At 38.2% G+C, this 25125-nt stretch overlaps 1 protein-coding gene across 4 annotated transcripts in view; it reads left to right on the top strand.

The window, feature by feature from the left end:
* The first annotated feature begins 2455 nt into the window (after nt 1–2455).
* Nucleotides 2456–25125, top strand: part of LOC127640721 (dual specificity tyrosine-phosphorylation-regulated kinase 4-like) — a 40386-nt gene continuing 17716 nt past the window's right edge. Inside the window, exons 1-2 of one of the 4 annotated variants that reach the window (XM_052123433.1) lie at nt 2456–2649; nt 22966–23049. In XM_052123433.1, coding sequence (XP_051979393.1) covers nt 2596–2649; nt 22966–23049 — 138 coding nt within the window. In that variant the 5' untranslated portion in view covers nt 2456–2595. Of the gene's footprint in view, nt 2650–17338; nt 17542–22965; nt 23050–25125 lie in introns of those variants that run through there. The other 3 variants (XM_052123432.1, XM_052123435.1, XM_052123434.1) reach the window with 3 other exon arrangements.

Genomic DNA, 25125 nt, shown 5'->3' with positions numbered 1-25125 from the left:
ACAGTTTATACAAACATTATGGTCATCGACCATGTCTCAAACATAATAATAGCGCGCTGAATAATAGGCTGATCGCATAACGATTCATTATATAGAACCGAATGGCAGGGCTTTACTGAGTCATATGTAAGTGAAGTATGGATATTTAAACCTGTAAATTATAAACGACATAAAAAAAACAAGGTACACATAAAAAATATAAAATACATACATATATATATGTATATAAAGAAAAAAGAAAATTAAACAGTAAATCAAATAATAATGACTTAATGCATTAACGACTTTTGACAAGTTATATGTTTATCTACAAAGTCAATAACATTTACTTGCTTACCCTTTCCTCCGTGCATAACATCAGCATTTGTATGCATGAAAAATAATCTTGTCTTCTACGACGTCGGAGCGTATAAATGTGATTTCTCTGCATGGCAAGCCATCTCGCAAACACAATAGTAAAAACAACAACAATAGGCAGCATATTTCCCCGAACCGAACCTGCAGCTCCTGTCCAACAATAACCACGCTTCACGATCGAGTCTGTCCCAAAAATACTTCTCAATGCGCCCTTGTGGACTTGCGCGAGGGGCCCTATAAGTCTGCACTACATGACGTCACCGAAGTGTGGACTCTGAGGAAGTCCGGAGTGTGCCATTTGGGACAGGGCCTTAAAATCCATAAGAATCTCTTTCCGGCAAAACCAGCATTGATGACAGCCGACTGGTCAGCAAGATCTCACGCTCATCGCTTTCAAATTACGTACATCACTTAAAGCGTGATTGCGTCACTCAAAACCAGCTAGATAGATGGCCTGGACTGGGCCATATCCTAAAGACCACACCCACCATGAACAAATAAAACAATCTGATTGGCTGATGAATCTGACAATCTGACTTTAGATGCACATACATTTGCACTGTTGAGGGATTCTGCAGAAATTCTGAAGGCCTAACGGGGTGGAGCTCAGACTCATGCAGTACTTCAGCTTCGGTCATGCGATTTGTGAAACAGCTGACAGGCTTTACTTATAAGCGTCGAGGGATTAATTCTAACTGGATAAACTTTTAGGTTTTTGCTATTCGTTTGTAGCTGAATTAGGAGTGGAAAACAATTGAAAATACATGAGGTGTTTGAGAATGAAAGAATGAAAAAATATGTATTTTTTAGGCATGTTATGCCAGCAGAGAAGACTTTGCTGGCCTTTGATATAAAAAAAAAATTATGTTTTCCTGTAAAAATATCTAAAAAATCATTAAAACAAGATCAATTAGATTTATCTTGTTTTAGAATCAACACTGCATAAGATATTTATTTTTTTCAGAGAATGTATTTTTAACATGTGTGTTTTATCTTACTGTACTGGCAGAGTTTTTATAGTCAAAACAAGTTAAAAAAATCTACCAGTGCTGAAGATGTAATCCAAAGTATTTAGAATACATTACTGACCTTGCGTAATCTAACGGAAAACAGCATGTATTCTGTAATCTGGAATACATTTCAAAAGTAACCCTTCCAACCCTGGCTGTGTTAAAGATGCACAGACAGTGAGCTAACAATTATTTTCTTACCTGTGACACTGCTTAGGAAACAGATAGTTCTTGGCCTCAAGTAAAAGAATGTTACGAACTACTCACAACGCACTACTGCATCATGTTGTTAAAAGAATACTTTACCCCAAAATGAAAATGTATGTCTTTGTTCTTCCTTGGAGCACAACAGGTGATGTTTTGACCATTCACTTTCATTGCATCTTTTTCCTAAAAGTTGAAAGTGAATTGTGACTGGGGCAGTCATTCTGCCTGATAATGTATCTAATTAGTGCTCCATGAAAGAAAGAAAGACATACAGGTTTAAAACAACATATGGGAGAATAAAAGATAGAATTATCATTTTTGGGTCAACTGTTGCCTTAGAAACACAGTCTATGTTTAACAGAGTCTAACATACTCCTCTTATTATTTCTGCAGTGTATAGTATGCAAATTTTTGCATATAAAAATCAGGAGAAGGATCTACTACATTTGCTACACATGATCTTCCATTTCCAGTGTGAAGAATGAGCTGGATGTAATTACAGCATCATTTACGTCTCCATTTTGACTCATTATTTGATTATTTGAATTGATGTGTTAGGGTTAGGGGCTAGGCTAAACGTTTTTCTATTTTAATAGAACAAAAAAACAAAAACATTAAAAGTTTTTCATGAAAACGCAGTGTTTCTGCATCCCCCAAAAGGAAAAGGTTTACAATAAATATTCACCAACAGAAAGTGATACAGAAGAGATTGAGACACTGTACCTCTAAAGTGTAGCAGAATGCAAATGGTAGAATCAGGCCATATAACCGAACCTGGTGGCTGGCAAAAGATGAGCATGTGGTGGCCTCGCACCTGCTTCCATCACTCAATGCCTTATCGTCATGTTCCCTGTCTGGGACAAACATGTCAGCACCAGCCGTCAGGCTCACTGGCTGGAGCTCCGTAGCACCCAGACAGTGACAAAAGCCCACACTGTAACTGCCGAACTTAACAGGACTGGATTATTTGATTTGCTCCTTGAATTCATGTGAGTGTTCTACAGGGTTGCCTGATGTGGAAATGGGCCCAAGGGCAGAATCAGACAGAAGGGAGGATGTGAATGGAGGAAAGAAGGTAAGATGTTAAAAAGAGTGATGAAAGACCAACACTGCAGCATATGTGATGATCAGAGTAGCTTGAAGCTACACCCGGTTCTCAAAGTTATGTGATATAGTGGTGTTGGATGGTGGCAATTTCTTAAGGCTTCCAAACTTCCAACTTTAACACTTTCTGTGTCACAATACTTGGACTGTGTGAACTTAAGTGAACTGACATGCGTCCACTACAAATCGCCTCTCGGCCAGTTGATTAAATGGTTCAGAAAAATGAAAGTTTTTATGAGAAAATGTCTTGCATCATTTGTTTGCAGATGCCTTGATTTAATATTTTGGTATCTAATGCAATGAAATGTATAAACTTAGAGTGGCCTAAGTGTCCAAATACTATGTGCCCTATATATCTTATAAATATCATACCTTTTCAATTCGCTCAGTTATTAACCTTAAAGAGCGTTTATTTGTTTATTCGAAGTCTTAAGGTTTCATGTCTTTGATTTCATGTGTTTGTCATTTAGATGACAAGCTACTTGTTTCTGGGGTTTGAGGTTTCTTCCTTCACCCAAGCAATCACAGAGCACTGAAACAACTTGTCTCATGAGCTTAGTCCTCTGGGGCTCACAATTGCGTAAGACAAACATCAATACAGCTACAGTACATGCAAAAGTGTTGGGATGTAGTTATAGCAAGAAAAAGATAGCAAGAGCACCAATGGTTGGTTGATCTAGATGAAATATAAAAGATTGACTTTTTATTTCCTGACAGCTGTTGTTGCGTGCTGTTTGATTGACTGGCGGCGAATGTTTGTAAGCTTTACAGGCATGTTTGCTCCGAGAGTGCTAATGCACCTAAATGATCAAATACACTTTATAATTCCGCAAAATCCCCATCTTGATGAAGATTTAATGTAAACACCTGTCGTCGTATGTCTAAAGTGAATTTAAACAGTGGGACAAAAAGCGTATTTGCATCAAAATGTCGGACTTGAAGTGTACATGTAACCGAAAAGAGCACTGTCTAGTAGGCTATGTCATAAAAAGGCTATTAATCAAATAACATTAACAAGGAAACGAGAAAACCACTCACTACATTTGGCTGAATAACCTTAGTACCTTTACAAGTATTAATGTAATAGAATAAAACTGTGACATTTTTAATAATAATATTTTTTTTAAATATTGTTTATTTTTTATTAATACTGACCCCTGATGTAGAGTGTGTTAATTGGTATAATAAATTACCAGGAAAATGTATAATTATGATTAGCCTTTATAAAGATAGATAAGTATCAACATTTGCAGAGCGATACTTCAGCAGAACTTTCCACTAGTCACAAACTTCAGAAAATTGTGCATCATACATTAAAATGAGAACACAACTATTTCTGGGCATAAAAGATACAATAACTAAATAATTGTGGAACATTGTATCTCAAAAGAAGGACAATGTGGCCCCCCATGTGATACTTAAAGAAATAATTCACTCAAAAATGAAAATTCTCATCATTTACTCACCCTCACGCTATTGTCTATTACTTTCTTTCTTCAGAACAAAAATTAAGATTTTTAGAAGAATATTTCAGCTCTGTAGGTCCATTCAATATAAGTGAAGGGGTGCCAAAATGTGCATAAAAGTAATACATACAACTCCAGTGATTTAATCCATGACTTTAGAATTGATATGGCAGGTGTGGGTGAGAAGATCAATATTTAATTCCATTTTTGCTAGAAATTATTCTCTCTGCCCAATAGATGGCGATATGCATGAAGAGTGAATCACCAAATCACAAGAAGAAAGTGAAAGTTAAAGTGGAGATTGACTGAGCAGGGAGGAGAATTAGTAAAAAAGGAATTAAATAATGATCTGTTTCTCACCACATCTATCATATCACTTCTGAAGACATGGATTTAACTACTGGAGGCACATGGATTAGACTACCTTTATGCTGATTTATGTGATTTGTGGAGCTTCAATATTTGAGCACAGATTCACTTTCATTGAATGGACCAAAAGAGCTTCTAGAAATTCTTCTAAAAATCTTAATTTGTGTTCAGCAGAAGAAAGGAAGTCATACACATCCAGGATAGCATTAGGGTGACTAAATAATGAGAGAATTTTAATCTTTGGGTGAATTATTCCTTTTTAATGATGTAGCCCCTGTACCAAACAACCTTTCCCATTTCTGCTCTACCTCCTCTATTGTGCAGGACATGACATGCCAAGTGATCCTGCTTATTTAGCATTTTAGATCAGTGTATTGAAAATAACTTTTTAATCTTTTAATTTTTGTTATCATGTCTCCCTTTTATTTTTTGGAATCAGATTCATGTAGTGTTTATCATAGATTAGTTATGTATTTTAAAATTTGGCATACAGTGTTCATTATAATGGGGCATAGGTTTTGCAACTCAGTACTCAATACTCACTACTCAAGAATACTTTTTAATGATCTACTCTTTTACTTTTACTTGAGTAGTTTTTAGGACAGCTACATTTACTCTACTCACACTAATTTTTTGGGGGAAGTAACAGTACTTGAGTATGAATTTCCACCCATGCTTATAGGCTGATTTGTAGCTTAAATAGCCTTATGGTATGTATAAAGCATAATGTACAGTAATTTGGTCTTTACAAAGCAGAGATCCTGTTGTGTTGGGGTTTAATCATTACATTATACTATGTGTTATCCCACGTGTTATTTGAGATGAGTATAGTTTGAGTCATAGTTGAAAGCTTAAGTGTTTAACATCTTCGTATATAAAATATTTTCACATATCGCAGTGTAACACTTGGGACATTCTCCCTAGCGGCCACTAGAGGTCGCTAGAAGGATAAAGACTTTTAGTTTGAAGATTGGTTTTGTTTTTTGTTGTGTCTGTTCTCTGTGTTCCTCTTGATTGATCCCAGCTTTGTCTTGTTAACAGCTGTGTGTTGTTCTTGTGTATATAGTGCCCTGGTGTTCCGTTTGTCTTTGACAGTTGTTCCATGGATGTAATGGTTTGTTCTGTGGTTGTGTTTTGAGTTTTTATTTAAAAGCCTGAACATAGATCCTCCTTTTCTTGCCTCGTTCCTGCAAACATTACACCTAGCTTAATATGCAGAGATTACTAAGTAAATCATGTCTAGGTTAATTTTGGAAAAACATATTTAAAAAATATATACATATAAAATTATTACTATGTTTGTACGTCTGACACAACAACATTGACTCAACCAATGGTGGGACTTTGGGGTGGGACTATGAGTGTATCAATCAGCACCCTATTTCAGTATTCAGGGCACTAACCAGGGAGTCTGTCATTTCTAGAACTGTCCCAATCGCAAAATCGTTCCAGTGCACTGAAATGTTAGCTCCCTAAAAATGGACAGAATGCACCATTAAAATCAGGGAGCATCATTGCTCACTATGTTCCTTTACCAGAAATTTCAACAAGTCTTCTGAAATTGTTGAGGATGAGCATAAGTGTAAATATATGTCAAAGCCTTATTTTCTCTTTAAAATAATTGTTTCATTATGTTCATAAAGGGGAAATAATATTTTAAATATTAGGGTTGTTTAAAAAAGATACAAAAAAAATAAACTCCTTTGTGTATATATATATATATATTTATTTGTCATTTATTTTTCAAATAACATTGTGTTTTATTTCTAATGATAAAACACAATAGTGTCAGTTATACAGTGATGTTGCTGATTAATACTAGCTGCGTTTAAACGCGGAACCTCGTTATCGTGTCGCGGATAATTGAGTCATAAGCGTCCCAATGAGCAGTGCATCAGTTCCCTTCAAATACACAAATTCGTGCTCCCACTATACTGATGCATGTCATAGTGAGCTGTGAAGCTGATTGAGACACAGCCATTTGTTCAATCAATGGCAGACGGGGGAATTGTTTAGGAAAACTTTGAAAAAAAAAATAGTTTTTGTAAGTCAGTTTGGTGACAGAATTTTCACACTTCAGATTAAAATTAACCCCAATTCTTATATTAAAAGCACTAGAAAAATACATTATTTGATGTTTTACTATGTGAATTTAATTGTTAAATTGAATTTTTATTCGGAATTGGGGTTGTACTCTGTAAATGGTAAGGAACATTTATCTAGTACAGCTATAGGGCCTGGGAATCTCAGCGAGTAAAGACACTGACTATCACCCCTGGAGTTGTGAGTTCGAATCCAGGGCGTGCTGAGTCACTCCAGCCAGGTCTCCTAAATAACCAAACTGGCCCTGTTGCTAGGGAGGGTAGATTCACTTGGGGAAACCTCCTCGTGGTGGCTATAATGTGGTTCTTGCTCTCGGTGGGGCACGTGGTGAGATGTGTGTGGATGCTGCAGAGAATAGTGTGAAGCCTCCACACGTGCTACGTCTCCACGGTAACAAGCTCAACAAGCCACGTGATAAGATGCAAGGATTGACGTCTCAGACGTGGAGGCAACTGAGATTCGTCCTCTGCCACCCAGATTGAGGAAAGTCCTCATGGTGGCGTAGTGACTTAGAGCACATTGCAAATTGTGGAGAAAAAAAAAAATCTTGCACAGCTATGTAGACGGCAATGCAGTGATTGAACAATCAGAATCAAGTATTTAAAAGATATGTGTAACTAATAAGCATATATTTATCCTTGACTTATTACGAAAATAAGGATTAATAATCAGTTGAATCCTCAGTTTTAAGATTTCTGTTGGACAGATGACTGAAAAAGATGGATAAGTTGTATTTGGCTCAAATAAGAGGAGAGAGAACAGCATACTCAAATGAGAGAGGTTAATTTGGCACAATCCATGCCCTAGACAGTTTATTGGGCATCTGTTCTCAAAGGTTCAGCAGAAGTCTAGGTCAAAGGAAAACAAAATCCCTGGCAACAAAAGCAAATCTTCTCAGAGAAATTAGACATCAGATGTACTTGTAATTCAAACATGAATAGACATTGAATGTTATCATTGTCATCCTTTCCCATCCACTGTGTGTATGTATGGAAATGTGTATGCAAGTGTGTGTGTTTGTGTGTGTGATAGGGATTAGCCCATGTGAGGCCTGGCCCAGACAGCTGACCTTGATAGATAACGTAACACATACTGTTCATGCTGGCATAAGTGCATTGTCAGTCTGTGTCTCTCTGCCCACTCATTGAAGTACCCCATTGTAGAATATTTCTAGAGTCAGTCATCACTGTATGATTCATGAGAGAGGGGGCGTACAATGAATTCAGAGCAGGAAGTGTTTTTTAAAAATATAACTTTTACGTATTTATTTATTATTTTGAACTATGTGTGTACTAGGTGACATGAACAGATTTTGTCCTGCAGTGTGACATGCTATATCGTTTTAAAGAGCATTTTGCACATTTTTTAAATACACTACCATTCAAATGTTTAGGGTCACTTACTCATTTAAAAAAATTTTTTTTCACATTTTAGAATAATAATACAATCATCACAACTATGGAATAATAGAAATGGAATTATGGGAAATATGTTGTGACTAAAAAAATCCTAAATAAATCTAAACTATGTTATATTATAGCATATTCAAAGAAGTCACCCTTTGCCTAGATTTAGCAGAAATTTACTCTTGACACTTTCTAAACCAACTTCTTGAGGAATCACCCTGGGATGCTTTTAAACAGTATTGAAGGAGTTCCCATCTATATGTTGGGCACTTAGTGGCTGCTTTTCTTTATTATTCGGTCATCAACTTTTTTTTAAATAAAAGTTTAGTTTTGTAATTACGTATATTAATATGTTGGCACAATTATATTTTTGTCTACAAAACTAATTTCAAACATTTTAAGCATACACCTTCAGGTCAAAGGATTTTTAAGATCTTGAGAAACTTTTCAGTCAAGTGACCCCAAACTTTTGAACAATAATGTACATGCAGCTATTCATATCTCATATTAATTGAAAAACTATATATAATATTTGTACTTTTAAAAATACATTTGTCACACCATAGGGCCTCTTAAAACTTGTGGAGGCAAAATGGTGAATAACTTCACAAATACATTTTAAACTAATATCTTGATATTACTGCCAAACTCTGTGTTCCAAAATCTCATATGTGCCTATGAAGCCCACAAATGCGGCTCACAAGGTTTTGAAACATAGCTTAAGTGTACTGCAGCAAAAAGCTTTGCGCATTTAGGAACTAGGAACTAAATATTGATGATGTTTTTGTAACTTCTGAATACATAATATTGTAACAATTTAATGTATTTTGTAACAAAATTGCCAGGTGTTTAGTAATTTGAGTTTTCAGGCATGCTGCTAGTTTTGTCTTTGTCATAATGTAGAAAAAGACTACTTCAGTGATTATAAGTAATATTACTACACTAGACAACTCTAGGCTGCATCCTAATTTATGTACTGTTAGAGTATGTACTGCATTTTATGAATTATGTACTTCTCGGCCATTAAAATGTATGTTTTTAGGTATACAAATGAGTAGTATGAATCCGGGAACTTGGGCATTGTCCCATGACCCGAAACCATGAAAAAATCTGCTTTGGTATTGTTAAACAAGTACAAATTAACCACAAGGAACAACTTTCTTGGTAGCCTGTATACTTAGTTAAAAGAAGCTGCCCAACTTGCAGTTTGATACAGCTAATCTTTTGATACAGCATTTTGATTGTGACGTCTCCGCAGCTGGCATGGCATTATTATTAAGGGATAGTAAAGGGTCCAGTGGATACACACTTCAGAATTTCATTGATGTCACCTACTGTTTTATGAATACTGAGGATTTTGACACCGTGCTCCACTAACATCTGTAGTTTCATTAAGGCGCAAATGTTGAGATGTGCTAAAACAATTAATAGCTAAGGTGCAGTCTTTAGCTACGCTTTATCTTCTTGCTTCCTACCTGTCACTTGTGGTTAATCCATATAGCCACAACATCCTAAAACCTGCTATTGGATGATGGTGTTCTTCCTGAGCGACTTATACCCAGCTTTATAGATGCTAATGTTGCATATCTGCCAGCGGTCAATACAAGTCCATCTGTTCCATTCACAAGGGGATTCCATGGAACATTTCAATGGGTGATACTGACTGTGCAGCTATGCCCAGTTTTCACCATCAATATTGTAATAGCATTATTATTAGCATTATATTAGACCTGTCAAGCCACTAGTCATAGGTGCATGCATACTGTTAAAATTGCAAGTTTAATCTCTTAGAAAATTAATAGCACACCTCTTCTCAACAAGCTGCTCAATTTACTGTATGTCAGTAGCATGAAACGATGCTGGACAAATTACGTGCCGAAGAGTAATACATAAGGTAAGGGTTTTGTTTGTATGAGCAATGGTTATAGTTATGCTTGCCTTAGCAAGTACCTCTAATAATTGCCCAAGTGTTTTATAATCAATTACCTTTTGTGGCTCTTTTACTGCCACAAAAAAACAACTCTAGAACAATTGAACAGTTTGCAAATGAATTGTATAGTTCTCTGCTTATTGTTAAGCACAAGAAGAGTAATATGGGTGCTTTTATGTACAGTACTTCCAATTTTTTAAATAATTTTTAAAAGAACATATTTCCCAAGTTAATGCACACAAAGTACTGTAGATTTTGTATATTGGATTAAAATACTATTGCAAGTTTTTTATGCCAATCCAAACACATCCATTATATGATCCTTGGGTGCATTTTGGTGGATTTTTGTAATATCAATTGCATAAAACATAAAAATTATTTTACCTATTAAAAGTCTTGTGATGTCCGGGTGATTCTCATAAAACCTGTGAAGAAAATTTCCTGATGCTATTTTACTCCAGAAACCAATAAGATATTCTATTTTGCACAAAAATAAGCCTATTTTACCCCCTAATTCTCATTAGGAATCCAAATCCAATTTGTGCTCTCTTTTAAATGGAATTGAGAGATGTAGTTTTACACTTAAGACCTCACAGTTGTCTGTTTACCCAGCCCCCATGGGTGAAACGGTCAGATTTTTCACCCTGAGGTGAAAGGGTGAGAGATAACTCTGAAGGGCAGAGTTAGTTTTCTCACTCTCTCTGTGGTGTAGCTGCTTAAGTGCTGCAGTGGAGACCAAAGCCTACGTGTGCATGCCGGGGGATAAGATTTCTTCTTTGCACTTGACTGCTGTTTGTCAGCGTCCTGGGGGAATGTGTGTGACAGAGGGTAGGAAATATCTCCGGCTCTGTCTCCAGGATACGGTCTCAGGGAGGGAGGAGGAACCAGAAGGCCCAAGAGAAGCTGCTTGTGCTGCCCCTGAGTGGAGCTTTGCTGTCAGGGATCACTCCCCTGATGTCCCCTGATGCTTCTCATAAAGTAAGAGGAGGATGGTGCTGAGAGCCCCCATGGTTCAGTCTCCGGTTCAGGATAGATCCCTTGTGGAGTACTCTCCACACGTCACCAAGCTCTCCCTGTGCACACACGTTGTTCACACACGTTTCCACCTGTTTATCCCCACCTGCAGCACACATTTCCTCAAGCAGAGATGTGGAGATGGCACATGAGATGGACTCTCAAATCTAATGCAGAGATGTGAGTGAGACCACATCCTCCTGAATCAATAGATCCAGAGATTTCATGGTCTTCTTTCACACAGTTCTATACAAGCTGAAGTTGGAAGAAGCCTAAAAGGAGGTATCCCACCGTGTAGATCAGTCTGAATCATGGACCTGTAGTTCTTTGAAGAAGAAAAACTGTTGTACTCATCTGAGGTGGTTCCTGGTTAACTTCAGGGGTGCCTTACCTGCCGGTGGATATGATGTGGTGGGACTGAGGCATGTGGTAACCAGAAAATGTGGAGAACCTGCCATGGGTGGAGAAGGAACCACACTGCTCTGCTGTGGCTTTGAGATCCTCCAGAACTGCTGGGGCACCACACACAATCACAGAAACAGGAGGGTTCAACCTGAGGTAAAGATTAGTGAACTTCTACCAACAAAGCTGTCTCCTAAAAATGTCCACCACCAGCATTAGTGCTAATGAATAATGAATAAGTGTACGTAGAACTCTAGAAATTGAAATTGAAATTCAGCTTGTGTTGTGCTAATAAATGCTAATAAATGTAGTAGTCACCCAATTCAAAGTGGAGTGTATTAGTACATATAATTGTTTTTGCAATAAGCTTTGTTCACTGTCACATAAGATGAGTTGTGCATTTCTGTATGCTGAGATTAACCTGAATGCACCAATACAAAATGTGTGTGCCGATACGATATCCTATTATTTGGAGCAACGTATGCTGATACTGATACAGAGAGTTTGGTGGTTCAGCTCTTTATATGATACCTGGTTTCAAATCTCTGATATTTACACAACTTTAATAATTAAATAATTAATTGTAAATAATAACTTTGTTCTACAGTATATGTCTCTACATGGCTTCCATGTTTCAGAGAAATTGGTCTCACTTTAACATTCTTAACTCACATTAACTAAAGGCTAAATAGCCTCTTGTTAATTGGTTAGATTTCTTTATTATCTTTAATATTCTTTACCCATATTAACTGAATGATGAAGCTTGTCCCTTTTAGCTGAAGCATTATCAAGCTCATCATATTCCTTGCTGTGTTAAGCATTGAGATTTTTTTACGGTATTTCCACCTTGTACATTTCTAACAGTGCAAAGCTTGCAAATATCCAATTCTGCTGTCATTTTCACCCTTTTTGATTTGCAACCAGTAGCACCCAATAAAAAGCAAAAAAGTCAAATGTATAAATACATTTCTAGAGCAATACATTTTCCTAAAAATCGATATCCACCAAGTTGTGAAATTTTAAATAATAGCAAGATATTGAAAGTTTGATATTTTTAATCAAATTGTTTATGTTTCCAGGATATTCATGTTTTTGAGATGTTACAGACTTTACAGCATATTTTCTGTAAAGCTGAATGAACAATTTGTATTTAAAGTAATGGCCAGCATCATCCACTCCATGGCCAGCATCACTGACAACCATCTTAAAAAAAAAGCATTATAAATTCTGAAGCGAATTATTGATTACCATTGTCCCGTGTCTGCCAAACATTTTTAGGAGAGAATGCACTTAGCTCCAAAGAAAGCTATTGAACTAACGTAATGTACATTTAATGAACCCATTGATTCTTAATTCTCAATGTGAAAATGCACAGTAAATATAGGAACGCATTTACTAATGTATTGAACTGTATTGCACATCCATCCATCCATCCATCGTCATCGGCTTATCCTGTGTACAGGGTCGCGGGGGGCTGGAGCCTATCCCAGCTAACATTGGGAGAAAGGCGGGGGACACCCTGGACAGGTCGCCAGTCCATCGCAGGGCCACACATAGACAGACATACACTCACACTCACCTCCACATCCACATCCACATCTAGGGCAATTTTTTTGGAGACACCAATTAACCTAGCCTGCATGTCTTTTGGATGGTGGGAGGAAGCCGGAGTACCCAGAGAGAACCCACGCAGACACGGGGAGAACATGCAAACTCCACACAGAAAGGCCGGGGCAACCAGGGTTTGAACCCACGACCTTCTTGCTGTGAGGCGACAGTGCTAACCGCTTTTATATTAAAATGAATTGAAAAGACCCCCAGATGTGATAATGTTGAAAGTTATTCAAAATAACTAACATGTTTTTTCAACTTTTGAGGGAATAATCCACATATGTACCAAAATCCCCATATGTAGACATCCAGTTATCAGCGCACTGATGCACGAAAAATGTATGACTTTTTAAAACGGCATATCAAATTAAACTAGAGACTCTACTCTTTACACCCAAATAGGTTTCAATGGAAAACACCGAAAGACGTTTCACATTAGAAAATTCACATTAGATCATAATTTATTTTTTCTAGTAAGACCTTTTGATATTAGGGCAAAAATCTTATTCTTGATAATATTTTTTTGATTGTTTTCCTGTAAAAATATCTAAAAATCATTAAAACAAGATCAATTTGATTTATCTTGTTTTAGAAACAACACTGCATAAGATATTTAGGTTTTTCAGAGAATGTTTTTTTAACATGGAAGAGTTTTTATAGTCAAAACAAGTGAAAAAATCTTCAAGTGCTGAAGATGTAATCCAAAGTATGTAGAATACGTTACTGACCTTGAGTAATCTAACGGAATACATTACAAGTGACATTTTACAGCACGTATTCTGTAATCTGTAGTGGAATACATTTCAAAAGTAACCTTTCCAACCCTGTGTGTTGTGTATAGCAAACCCAAATAATACAAGGTCCACGCATGTGGATACGGGGTCACACGTGGAAGCATTTTCTTTTACACACAGCACAGTGTTGTAGGCTAATTGTCTGACACGGTTTTCTGCCCCCTTATGGCAGGAAATAATCTGTCTATATTATAGGCTGTTTTCAAACAATTGGCCGATGTCCGCAGATAATTGCTTTTATCGGCCGATACAGATATTTGGCTGATACATCTCTGCATCTCGATCACTTAATATTTAAAAAGCAAAATAGTAATTTGTCAATTGTATAATCAGTTTAGGTTACAATCCAGAAAACAACTGACATTTCAGTCTGTTCTTACAAAGCTATTGTATGGGTTTGGAAAACTTGCAATCGAGCTGAATGGTCTACTTTTAGTAGTCCTATGGACTTATGGACCACGTTTATTATGCTTTTTTTATGACAGTTGTGGTCACTTTTGGGTGGACTAGGCCTTTAAAACAAGCTTAGATCTGGGTGATGAGATGATCAAAGGACTGAAAATTACTTGTGGTATTTCAGTCAAGGACTTCATTTCCACGCTAATGAAAACCATATACCAAAGGTAAATATTACTTTAAATACACGGGGGGCTGGTTCTGAAATGCAAATAAACAGTTCATCACAGTATATGAATTATTGTCACCATCCACTGTGGTGAATGTTTGAGGGGTATGATATACCTCGCACATTTCCATGACTGGTTTCAGTCATGCAGAGCTGTTATTTTTGTAATAGGGAGCTTTGAATAGGATGGACGGGAGATGCTGGCAAGCTCATAGAGATTGGGCTAGCAAAGAAGTGTCATGCATGTGCACTCTCTGAGCTCCATTGTGCTGAAGGAGCACTCCATCAGGTACAGCTCGCCATGACAGATACTGGAGTGCTTTTAGGTTATGTAACAAAAACACTAATCATAATCAGCTCTCCCCTGACCCCCGCAATAACGAGAGTGTTTGTTCATCATTCCCATCTCTCTCTCTCTCTCTCTCTCTCTCTCTCTCTCTCTGCTTCAGCAGGTAGTCTTTCTTGCTCTCTCAAGGGAGTAATTAGTTGCACTGGAAAAATCGTACTTCCCTGAGACTAAGTTAGGATGTTATGGGTGCACAGTTACAGTCGAAGATTTTACTCCATGGTTACAGGGAGCAAAAATGCATGTAATGAGTAAGCAAACCTTGACATACTTGGAAATGGCTTACTTTCAGTCATTAATGTACATTTGTGATGAAGTTTAATGATCAACCCATATTCAGTATTTTTGCATTCATTTGAATTATTTATTTTTTTTTAATTGTTCACTGTAGACCAAATAAAAAATACCACATCAGATTTACACCCACCACATTTAAAGCTTACTTATGTCCATTAATTCCATATATTTGAGTAGTTGACATGAAATATTTGTGAAAGATTGTATTTATTTATTTTATGTGGTATGACATGCTATACTCCCTCTAAAACAGTTTTCTGTTTATTATTTTTTTAATACGCATGCAGCTTTTAAGACCCCATATTAATTTAGAAACTACATTGATTATTTGCTCTTTAAAAAATGTAATTTGTCACAGCAGTGAAGTCATAAAGTGATTAAAAATGGCTTATAAGCAATAGTGATCAGTTGCTGCACCTAAACAATACACATTCACTTACATATTCATTTACATTGAATCTAAAATCTTGTTTATAAATATCCATGGACATGTTTCTTATCAACTACCCATGTGCAATTTGAGAGGCCTCAAGTTCACCTCATCGTAAGCATCATACAAAGAATAGATTAGTTACTGACTTGAGTTGGTGGGCGTGGCTTGGTTGCGGTAGCTGCGAGTGCTGCTGTCAGTAGAGTGGTTCTCTGAAAGAAATCTTGCTGTCATTGTCATTTTGTATTAATATGAAGCGAAATAAGGCAGAAAATAAGATCTCTCTCAGCTGCACATTCATCTTGTGAACTGAGGAGAAAACACAGTATATGTTTATGTATTCTTTGCCATTCCATTTCACATTTTCAGAACTATGATCACTATCTGTCTTAGGCCTAAATTAGTATAGATAAAGGCTGCCTGAGTCTGACATTTGAGAAAGGCGGTTCGATAATAGTTCTGCATGGTGAGCCACGTTGAATCACATACAGTTGACAGCTTCCAACTCTGCCATGCCATGCTTGTTGTCTATAGGGAATAGGTGTGAAAAAAAGTGTTAACTTGCATGAATATTTGTCACTTAGGATGGCTTGAAATGTATGTTTTGCATTTGCCTATTAAGCTGTCAAACTGTCCATAGAAGTCCATATTAATTGATTTCTGTTTTATAATTATGATGTGGTCATAATCAGAAATTATTGTGCAATATCAAGCCTCTCAGTCAACATGAAACGGTTTTCACAACCCATTTTATTTCTATAATGTGTTTTTTTTTTATTTATTTTTTTTATCGGAAATTGATTGGATCATATGAAGTTATATGAAGCTGGTTGGAGAGGAGGGGCTTCAAAATAAAGTCCTTCCTTCAAATATTCGGTTATGCATTGTGGCATACATGCTATAGATGAAGACAGATGGAGACTGTAAATGTAATCCAAACTAAACTATTTGCAGGCATATTTGTCAACCATGATTAATTTACTCTGCCATCGAAAGTGTCAGATAATGTTGGTATACCGAGATAAAGTGAGTAGTATTTGGCTAGTCATGTGATCTCAACATGGCAGCCCCCACAGTGGAGCGACCACCCTGATGTAGAATAAAATAGCTTTTTGAACTGTTCATTCCAAGTAAATCTACATCATTTTACAACATATTTGTCAAACCATATATTTCTTTAAGGGTGCAAAAAATGTACAGTGAAAAACATTACCAAGTGCACCTTTAATATGATAATTGTCTTCCATTCAACTCAATCACTGAGTTGATATGTTTGATTGAGGGGCGTTTTTTAAGAGATTAGCTCGCCCATTGCACTGACATTTTAAAATATATACGAGACTTCACGAATGCCGATGTACTGATAGGCGTTATTTATTAGAAACACATCATTCGTTGACAGCTGGTAACTTAAACAGAGGGCAGTAAACATGAGGAGGCGGTGCCATTGCATATTTAGCCCGTGTCAAAGTGTGGAAACTGAGCGGAGGAACTCGCCGGACAAGTACACACTAAGAAAAACTGTGTTTTTAGACGCTGACTTGTGCAGCTGCACATTAGGACATTGTGCCACATAACTGTGCCGGATTACCACTTTAGGAGTGCCATGACTTGGCAAACAAATGTAGTGCGCAAAAATGGCAAGCATATGTGTTCAGTTATAGGTAAGCGCACGTAAACAAATCTATATACAGTACAGAGTGCTATCTGCAGTTAGGCTGGAAAACCTGAACAGGTGGCAGATCTCGGGACATTCACGTCATGGAGACTGACAGCTTGCCTCATTCCGTTAATCTCTTACTGACGAAAGCATTTCAAAACCTCTCCTCCTCCTCCTCCTCCTCCTCCTCCTCATCGGAGAAACACTTCATTTCGCGAAGTTCTCGCTCTCATTTGCTGTTGCCATTCGCTGATATTTCCCACAGCTGACAAGTCAAGGATTTTTAGGGTTGCACGTGCAAGTTTCCTGCTGGATTTAATAGCGAACGATATTTCTTTCTTATGCCTTATGATTTGGATGTGCTGACTATCAACGTGTCAAAAAGCGACATGTTTCCTGAAATTAATAAGGTAATGTATATAGAATAACAATGTGTGACTTACTTTGCGTTTAAGCCTACTTAAAGAGTTAATTTAATAATAATAATAATAATAATAAAAGAGCTTTAAACATTTTGTTATAGTTACAGCATGTTCATCTAATGTAATTGCATGCACTAAGAGTGACACTTACTGAAGTATTATTTTATGTACTGCATATTTATCTATCATCATATAATGTATAGGCTACTCGATCCTTCATAAAAATCCTTTACACAAATTGACAATGGTAACCATAGTTACTATACAGTTATTATTAGCCTACTCTTGTAAAACTATAACTTGGTACATTTAAAAAAGCATATAGCCTATATTTTAGCCTATTTGTCAGATTTACGCATTTCAATTTCATAACAAAATTCAGTTCAATTAAATAGAGCAGTATTTATTAAAATTATTATTTTAAGTTTAATAAATGTAATTTTGTTGTAGATTGCACGATCAAATGTTATGAAATTTTGTAATGAAATTGAAATGTGTAAATCTTAAAAATAGGCTGCAATATTTTTGGAGTGTACAGTATAGGCACCACTGCCATCAATAAATAGATAAATAAATATTATAAACCATAACAGAAAGAGTCTAAAAGCTTATTATATTGTTATAATATACATCCCATATGAATTCATTGTTATTTTACAGTAGACTCTTTCAATAATGTCCATTGATAAACAATAGTTAGCACTGTTAAACCATAAATAAATATTGTTCTTTATAATATAGGCTTATCCATATTTTTTATTTTTTTATTATTCTTTTTATTTATTGATTGATTGATGACAGTTGTCAGATCTACAGTAGAAACTTTGGTTATCCTGGAAATATTTGTTTGTAAGGGACCATAAAGAACTTTCTCATGTTCATTATTCGGTCAGCTTTCATTGCATCGCACGTTCTAAGAACCCTATATTCAAGGCTTCGGTAACGCTATAATCTATTTTGGTGCGTTCTCAATGTATTCTCAAGGATTTTATTGGTGATAAAATTATTTTAGTACCAATCCTCATTTGTATCATATGTTCATCCCATCAGTACATTTCGAGGTTTGTCACCACTGTAGGCCAATTTGATAACATGAATTGCACTTTGAAAGCAGAAAATTCTATGCAGTGCTCTGACAAAGATTAATATTACATTTCTTTGCACCCTATAACTGTGAATGAGTAGCCTATATTTGGTCTGAGCATGTGTTAGGTGTCTTAAAAAACCTCAAGCCTGTGTCTAATAATGAACTCTCACTCTAAGGTGGTTGTCAGTGAGTGATTCAGTACTGAACCCCAAGTTACTATGAAAGGCACTGAGAGTTCCTGGTGTTAAAAAAGGGATATTATGTATTTTTGCTCCTATCAGGGAGTGGTCTTGGTTTCGCCAATGACTAGTGGTGTCTTATTCATATAAGTGACTCAAATCTTAAAAATGTAGGTTTCTGATACCGACATAGTCAAAATCTATTGGTGTAAAACTTATTGTAAGATAGAACATGGGAAGTTAGAGGCATGAATGTGGTTTCAGTTAATGACTCTTAAACAAATTAGATGTAGTGTTTTGGATCTGTAATGTTTTGAGTGTTTCTGTTGGCTGATGAAAGAAGCTCAGAAATCATCAATAAATATACAAAATTGCATTGCACACTGACCCACATTGTAACACAAAGCCTTGGTCCTGAACATAGATAATGTAAGTCTTTTAAAGCCTTGAGCTCTCATTGCACTGCTGGCCACTCACAACCTAAGTGAAACAAATTTTTACCACCTTTTTTATAAATGCATACATTTGTCGCTGCCCTTTGAATCCACATCCACTCTGATCCATGGGCCTGCATAGCATGTGAATGAATGCAGCTAAGACCCAACACATCAGCTTAGTTAAATCCCCCAATGGGAGGGTATGCAGCTCAGCCAAATACCACTGTATATTTTAGACTACAAATTATCACCCTGTGGATTAAGGGTGTGAGAACCACATAAGTCTATGAGGTGTGTGTAAGGGTTAGAACATCCCATTGTCTGTATCGTTCTCCCCCTGAACAACTTGACCAATCTGTTAGACTTCTGCAACCGGCACGTGGCCACCCTCCAATTTCCTCTCTTAGTTTATTGCCCCACCCGAGAGAATCTTAAGTTTAGTGATTGCCTATCTGGGTTGGGGCTTTTCGTCTGTCTGTTTGCCTTCTGTCACCACTATTGACACACTGTCCACCTGATTAAGATAGATGCAGGCCTGTTTCCTCCACTTCACATGTGTCTGCAATCATGACTTATTGAAGTCATCGCAGATCCCCAGATAGCCTTGATTACTCAGCCCATTCCATGAAAATAGAGCATTGGTGGTTGAGAGGAACATTAGTAAGGAGATGATTGCTGTGAGGTATGAAGTACCAGTGAAGGAGGAGTATGCATCACACACATCAAAGACATCAAGTGCAGCATGTCTGTCAACTGTGAGCCCATATAGGAATAGTGATGTCTAATTTGTGAACAAATAATTCTTTTGAAACGGGTCTTTTTTGTGAAGGAGTTGAACCAGTTCACCAATTCAGACTGAATCTTTGAAACATTTAGTGTCTCGAGTCAACACTGATACACAAGTTACTCTTTCTAAACCTGTCTCTCGGATGTGCCTGATACTCCGATGCGAAATGTGCCGATAACCGAGAGTAACATGATCCTAGAACTGGTGAGACCTGCTTTTCCTAACTCATCCTTGAAATGAACAGCTCCAGCTGGTTCACAAATCGGACAATGCTTTGGTCACAACAGTTCTCGTGTGAACAGTACAATGAGTCGCTCGTAACAGTTCTTGAGTCAACAGTACACTGAACTGACAATTGCTCTTTCAGAGGTCTCCGACATAGTGTGAACTATATATTGAGCATGTGTATGATTAAGGAGTGAAATTAATCTTTCTGGTTTATTTTGCTGAAGAGCAGGAAGTATAACAAATAAAATATATTGGAAATATATTTATGACTTGATTGTATTACCATTTTTATTATGCTCACTGATCCGGGGACAGCTGCTCTTGCGTCAACATTACATTGAGTCGCACGCAGTAGTTCTCGAGTCAACAGTACGCTGATCTGGGGTGAGCAGCTCTGGCATCAACAGTACATTGTACATTGTGATCACAGCAGTTCTCGAGACAACAGTACACTGATCTGAGAATCGTCTCTTTCGGACATAATACTAAGAACTGCTGGTCAGTGAGCTGCTGATGAGCATGCATGAAACGAAGGCTTCAGGGTGTTAAACTTTTCAGTCGAGAGATGTAAATACATTTTTTGTATTGATTATTGTGCATGCAGAGTGTATTTGAAGTTGTTATGAGCTGGATCATGGTTTCTTTAAAAAAGAGTGAGTTGATTAAGTCTAGTTTAATCACTTTATAAGCTTTAGACATGTAGAACATCGGTGTTTGTATATCAGTGTCAGTACTGGGTACTTTAATATTGGATGTATTGTAAGATCACTGAATGAAACACTGACAATAAACACCCTTATTATTATAACTTAATTCAGTAAAATTTAATAATCAGCAATTTGCACTTACATATGGCTTTATTGAATGTGTTTGAGCATGTATTCTACGACAATGGGTTATTAGCATTATGTACAGTGATGTCATTACTTGACTTAAAAAAACTGGTAAATCGTTTTTTTGAACTGGTTCATTGAAATTGACCATCCGATAGAAACGGTTAGTGGAAAAGAATCGCACTTCCCATCACTACATAGGAAAGAAGCCACAAAATAGATCTCTTTATATCTCAGATTGATATACTATATATCTCAGAGATTAAATGGAAAGCAAATTGTGACTTTTACTTAAGTCTCCTGCTTCTGAGATTCCTCACCAGGCTGATCACTCTGTGAATTTCGTAACAGTAGGTCGAATGTTTTTAGGTGAAATATACATAGAGTGGCCTCAGAAGCAAATTGTATTTTTAGTTGTAAATTATGTAATACTGTCAACAAGAATGCATATTTTTTTAACACAACCCCCAATCCAAATCCAAACACCAACCCTAAAACTAGCCATCAGTGGAGTGAACATTTTATTTTAGAGTGAAACCTCTAAATCGCTCTCACTATTGTTTATGTGAACATAATTACTTCCTGGTTCCCACGCGACCAGAACCCATGTCTCGGAGGTTGCTTGTGCCACACACTATGAGTAACACTAAAGGGAAGGGTGTTCACGCTTGAATTGATGTAAAAATGTTTGATGGTGATAGCGCTTGTCAGTATTTTGGTTAAATGGAGTTGATTTCAGGGTACATGAACTATCCGAAGCAGCATGTCGATTTATCATGTGATCATGTTGTTCTCACATGTGTGTCCTCTAGAGTTTCAAAAGAGATCTCAGTGGGGGCCTGGGTAGCTCAGTGATTATTGACACTGACTACCACCTCTGGAGTCGTGAGTTCGAATTCAGGGTGTGCTGAGTGACTCCAGCCAGGTGTCCTAAGCAACCAAATTGACCCGGTTGCTAGGGAGGGTAGAGTCACATAGTGTAACCTCCTCATGGTCGCGATTAGTGGTTCTTGCTCTCAATTAGGCACGTGGTAAGTTGTGCATGGATCGCGGAGTGTATCATGAGCCTCCACATGCAGAGTGTCCGTGGTGTCATGCACAACGAGCCATGTGATAAGATGAGCAGATTGACGGTCTCAGAAGCAGAGGCAACTGAGACATGTCCTACGCCTCCTGGATTGAGTTGAGTAACCGTGCCACCACGAGGACCTATTAAGGAGTGGGAATTGGGCATTCCGAATTGGGAGAATCAGGGATAACAAAAAGAGATCTCAGTAACTTTTCAAACTGTCCTCAGATTTGCTTAGACATCAAAGTCGACAATCAAAAGTATTAAAATAAGAACATTTCTCATCAAATTCTTCCAAGATGACATTGTCAGAGCTATGTTATCCACAGTAATGTAATAGCTCCATTCTCTTACTGTACATCAACAATTGTCTCATTTCTGTCAATTTTTATACATTTTTAGAGAAACATCTGAGACTAAATTGATGGAGCAACCTCTAAGCAATACAATTTTCCTCTAGGTCACTCTACTGACATTCTAGACATCATTGTGACGCCTGAAAACATCCTTATCATGCTTCTTCAAAGCAATCTTTTGAAAAATAAAAGCTTTCCTCTGCTTTCTGCAAATAAAAGTTCAAGAACAGCGACCTTTGTGTATCAAAGATGAGTCATCCACTGTATTGAATAACACAAAGCGTGTTTCTGCAGAGAGATGGTTCTCTGTGTTACTGCAGATTGGCAGTATCCCACACTTATGGCATTGCCTTCAGGAGATGACTGAGGATGTGGGTTGAGAGAGTGTACCTACACGCCACGCTCATGGCATCTTTCCCTCCCCTCTCTTTCACAGTCAGCCAGGCCTGAGGCTTTCCCTCACCCTCACAGGTCTCAGGCAGAGAACACAAAAATAGGACCCAACTGCACCTACGCACAGGTGAGCCCTTATTCATAGAGTCTCAGAATGGAATAGAGTGGAACAGTCAGGTTCTGGAAGTAAATATCCCATTCATTTTTCCATTGGGGAATTGATTATTAATGATAACCTAAGAACCTTTAAAGAAAGAACTACTGTGAGCTCAGAGGTTGTTAAACAATAGTATATGCTACGGTTTAAGTTCATTTAAAAAAATTATGTTTAATAGCTGAATGTCTAATGGTTAAGAACCACACTATCCATGATCCAGCAGAGAAAGATTCACCAGAGATTGCAGCCAACAAAGCATGCCAAACTAGCACTGCAGCAACTGCACACTTCCATGACTTACTGTGAATGACGCAATCGAGTTGGTCTCCCCTACACTCTCAAACTACTTGTAAATATGTATATATCTAAATGTTTTGCAATAAATGTACAATTTATTTTTAAGGGGGTTCACTGTAATTTTCTGCATATCACAGACCCCTTTGGTATATCATGATGCCATTTTGGGGCCCTCTTCAGCCTGTCGTGGCCTGTTTGGCCCTGTTTCGCTGCCGGCCCACCTGGAAAAGGCCCGGTTCTCCCTATGGCCAGTCCGCCCCTGCTCTGTTGTAAGAGATAATTCTGTTTGGGAGTAAAACTCTGATGTGGCGGTGAAATGTGAACACCATAGTCATTGATTAGAACACATACACCCCCCAATATTTCGATTAATGGTAGACCAATAAGGGTTTTCCAATGGACATTTGAAAGCCCCCAATCTGGAATATTTGGTTACTGTACATCTTTGGGTGGGGTACATATTGGAATGAAAACCAATGCAACTGTAACGCACACAAGTTGAGACAGTCACAATGTAAGTCAAAAACTGCGTTTATTTGCAGGCAGGCAAAAGTACATACAAGGGGCAAATCCAATGAAGAGTAGTCGTGGGAAGCGTAGGGTCAAGAGCCGGGGAATCAAAGAGATGAACAAGGGGGCAGATCTAGTGAGGGAGGTGAACGATAGCGGGGGTCGAAGTGGGGAAAACAGTTAACAACTATGGACAAGACAAGACGGGATAAGCGGGAGCGAAAGACAGGGAAACGAGAGGAATAGGGAGTTGGCAAGCTACGAGGGTAATCAAGAGTGGGGAAGTCAAAACTAGACGCGACTAGCGAGGGTCAAAACACGGGAATCTAAATACAATAACCAACGGGATTCAAACGGAGGGATAGTGTATTTATAGGGGCGAGTGCAGGTGTAGACAATGACAGGTGACGAGACGAGTGCAGGTGTACCTAATGTGTGGGGACAAGAAGCGCGTGAGTGCAGGTGTAAACAATGTGTGAAGATAGGAAGCGCGTGAGTGCAAGTGGTCATAATGTTCAGGCTGAAGAGCCGAGTGCGCCAGAGGGGGGAGATCGTTTACGAGCGAGAGCTCGTAAAAGCAAAACCGGGCGTGGAAGCCCGATGGAGGAAAAGAGCGTTCAGCGCTCAGGGGGCGGAGCGAGGGAGCGGAAGCGAGCACGCTCGCGGAGTGCCTGTGTGCGAGACGGGAGATAGTGTGCGTGTGTGAGGAAGCTGAGATGGGGCAGAGGAAAGGGGTTCGTGACAGTACTCCCCCCTCTGAAAAGGACGGCTCCTGACGGCCACGCTGGGTTGCGTGGAGCGCGATAGAACAGAACGAGCGTGTGAGCTCGGGGAACAGAACGAGCGTGTGAGCTCGTGGGGAACAGAACGAGCGTGTGAGCTCGCGGGGAACAGAACGAGCGTGTGAGCTCGCGGGGAACAGAAACACACAAAACACACAAACCATATGGGGACAGAAGGCATAAAGGAAAAATGAAACAGTCCATGGGGGTCAAATGGGCAGTTCAATGCAAGGTCAAGGGGAACATAGTGGACAGGCGGGTGGTCGGGAGATCTGGGGGGCAGCCTTAGGGCAGAGACTGGGTCAGGAGGTCTGGAAGGAGACTGGAGGACAGGGACTGGGTCCGGGGGTCTGGAAGGTGACCACCGGACAGGAATAGGGTCCGGAGGCCAGGGAAGAGGCCACAGGACAGGTAGAGGAACGGTAACAAGGGGAGCAGGCAAGACCCAGTGAGGAAA

The sequence above is a fragment of the Xyrauchen texanus genome, chromosome 49 (genome assembly GCF_025860055.1).
Source record: "Xyrauchen texanus isolate HMW12.3.18 chromosome 49, RBS_HiC_50CHRs, whole genome shotgun sequence".
Taxonomy (NCBI): domain Eukaryota; kingdom Metazoa; phylum Chordata; class Actinopteri; order Cypriniformes; family Catostomidae; genus Xyrauchen; species Xyrauchen texanus.
The sequence above is the reverse complement of the archived record's forward strand: the minus strand, read 5'-3'. Positions and strand labels throughout refer to the sequence as shown.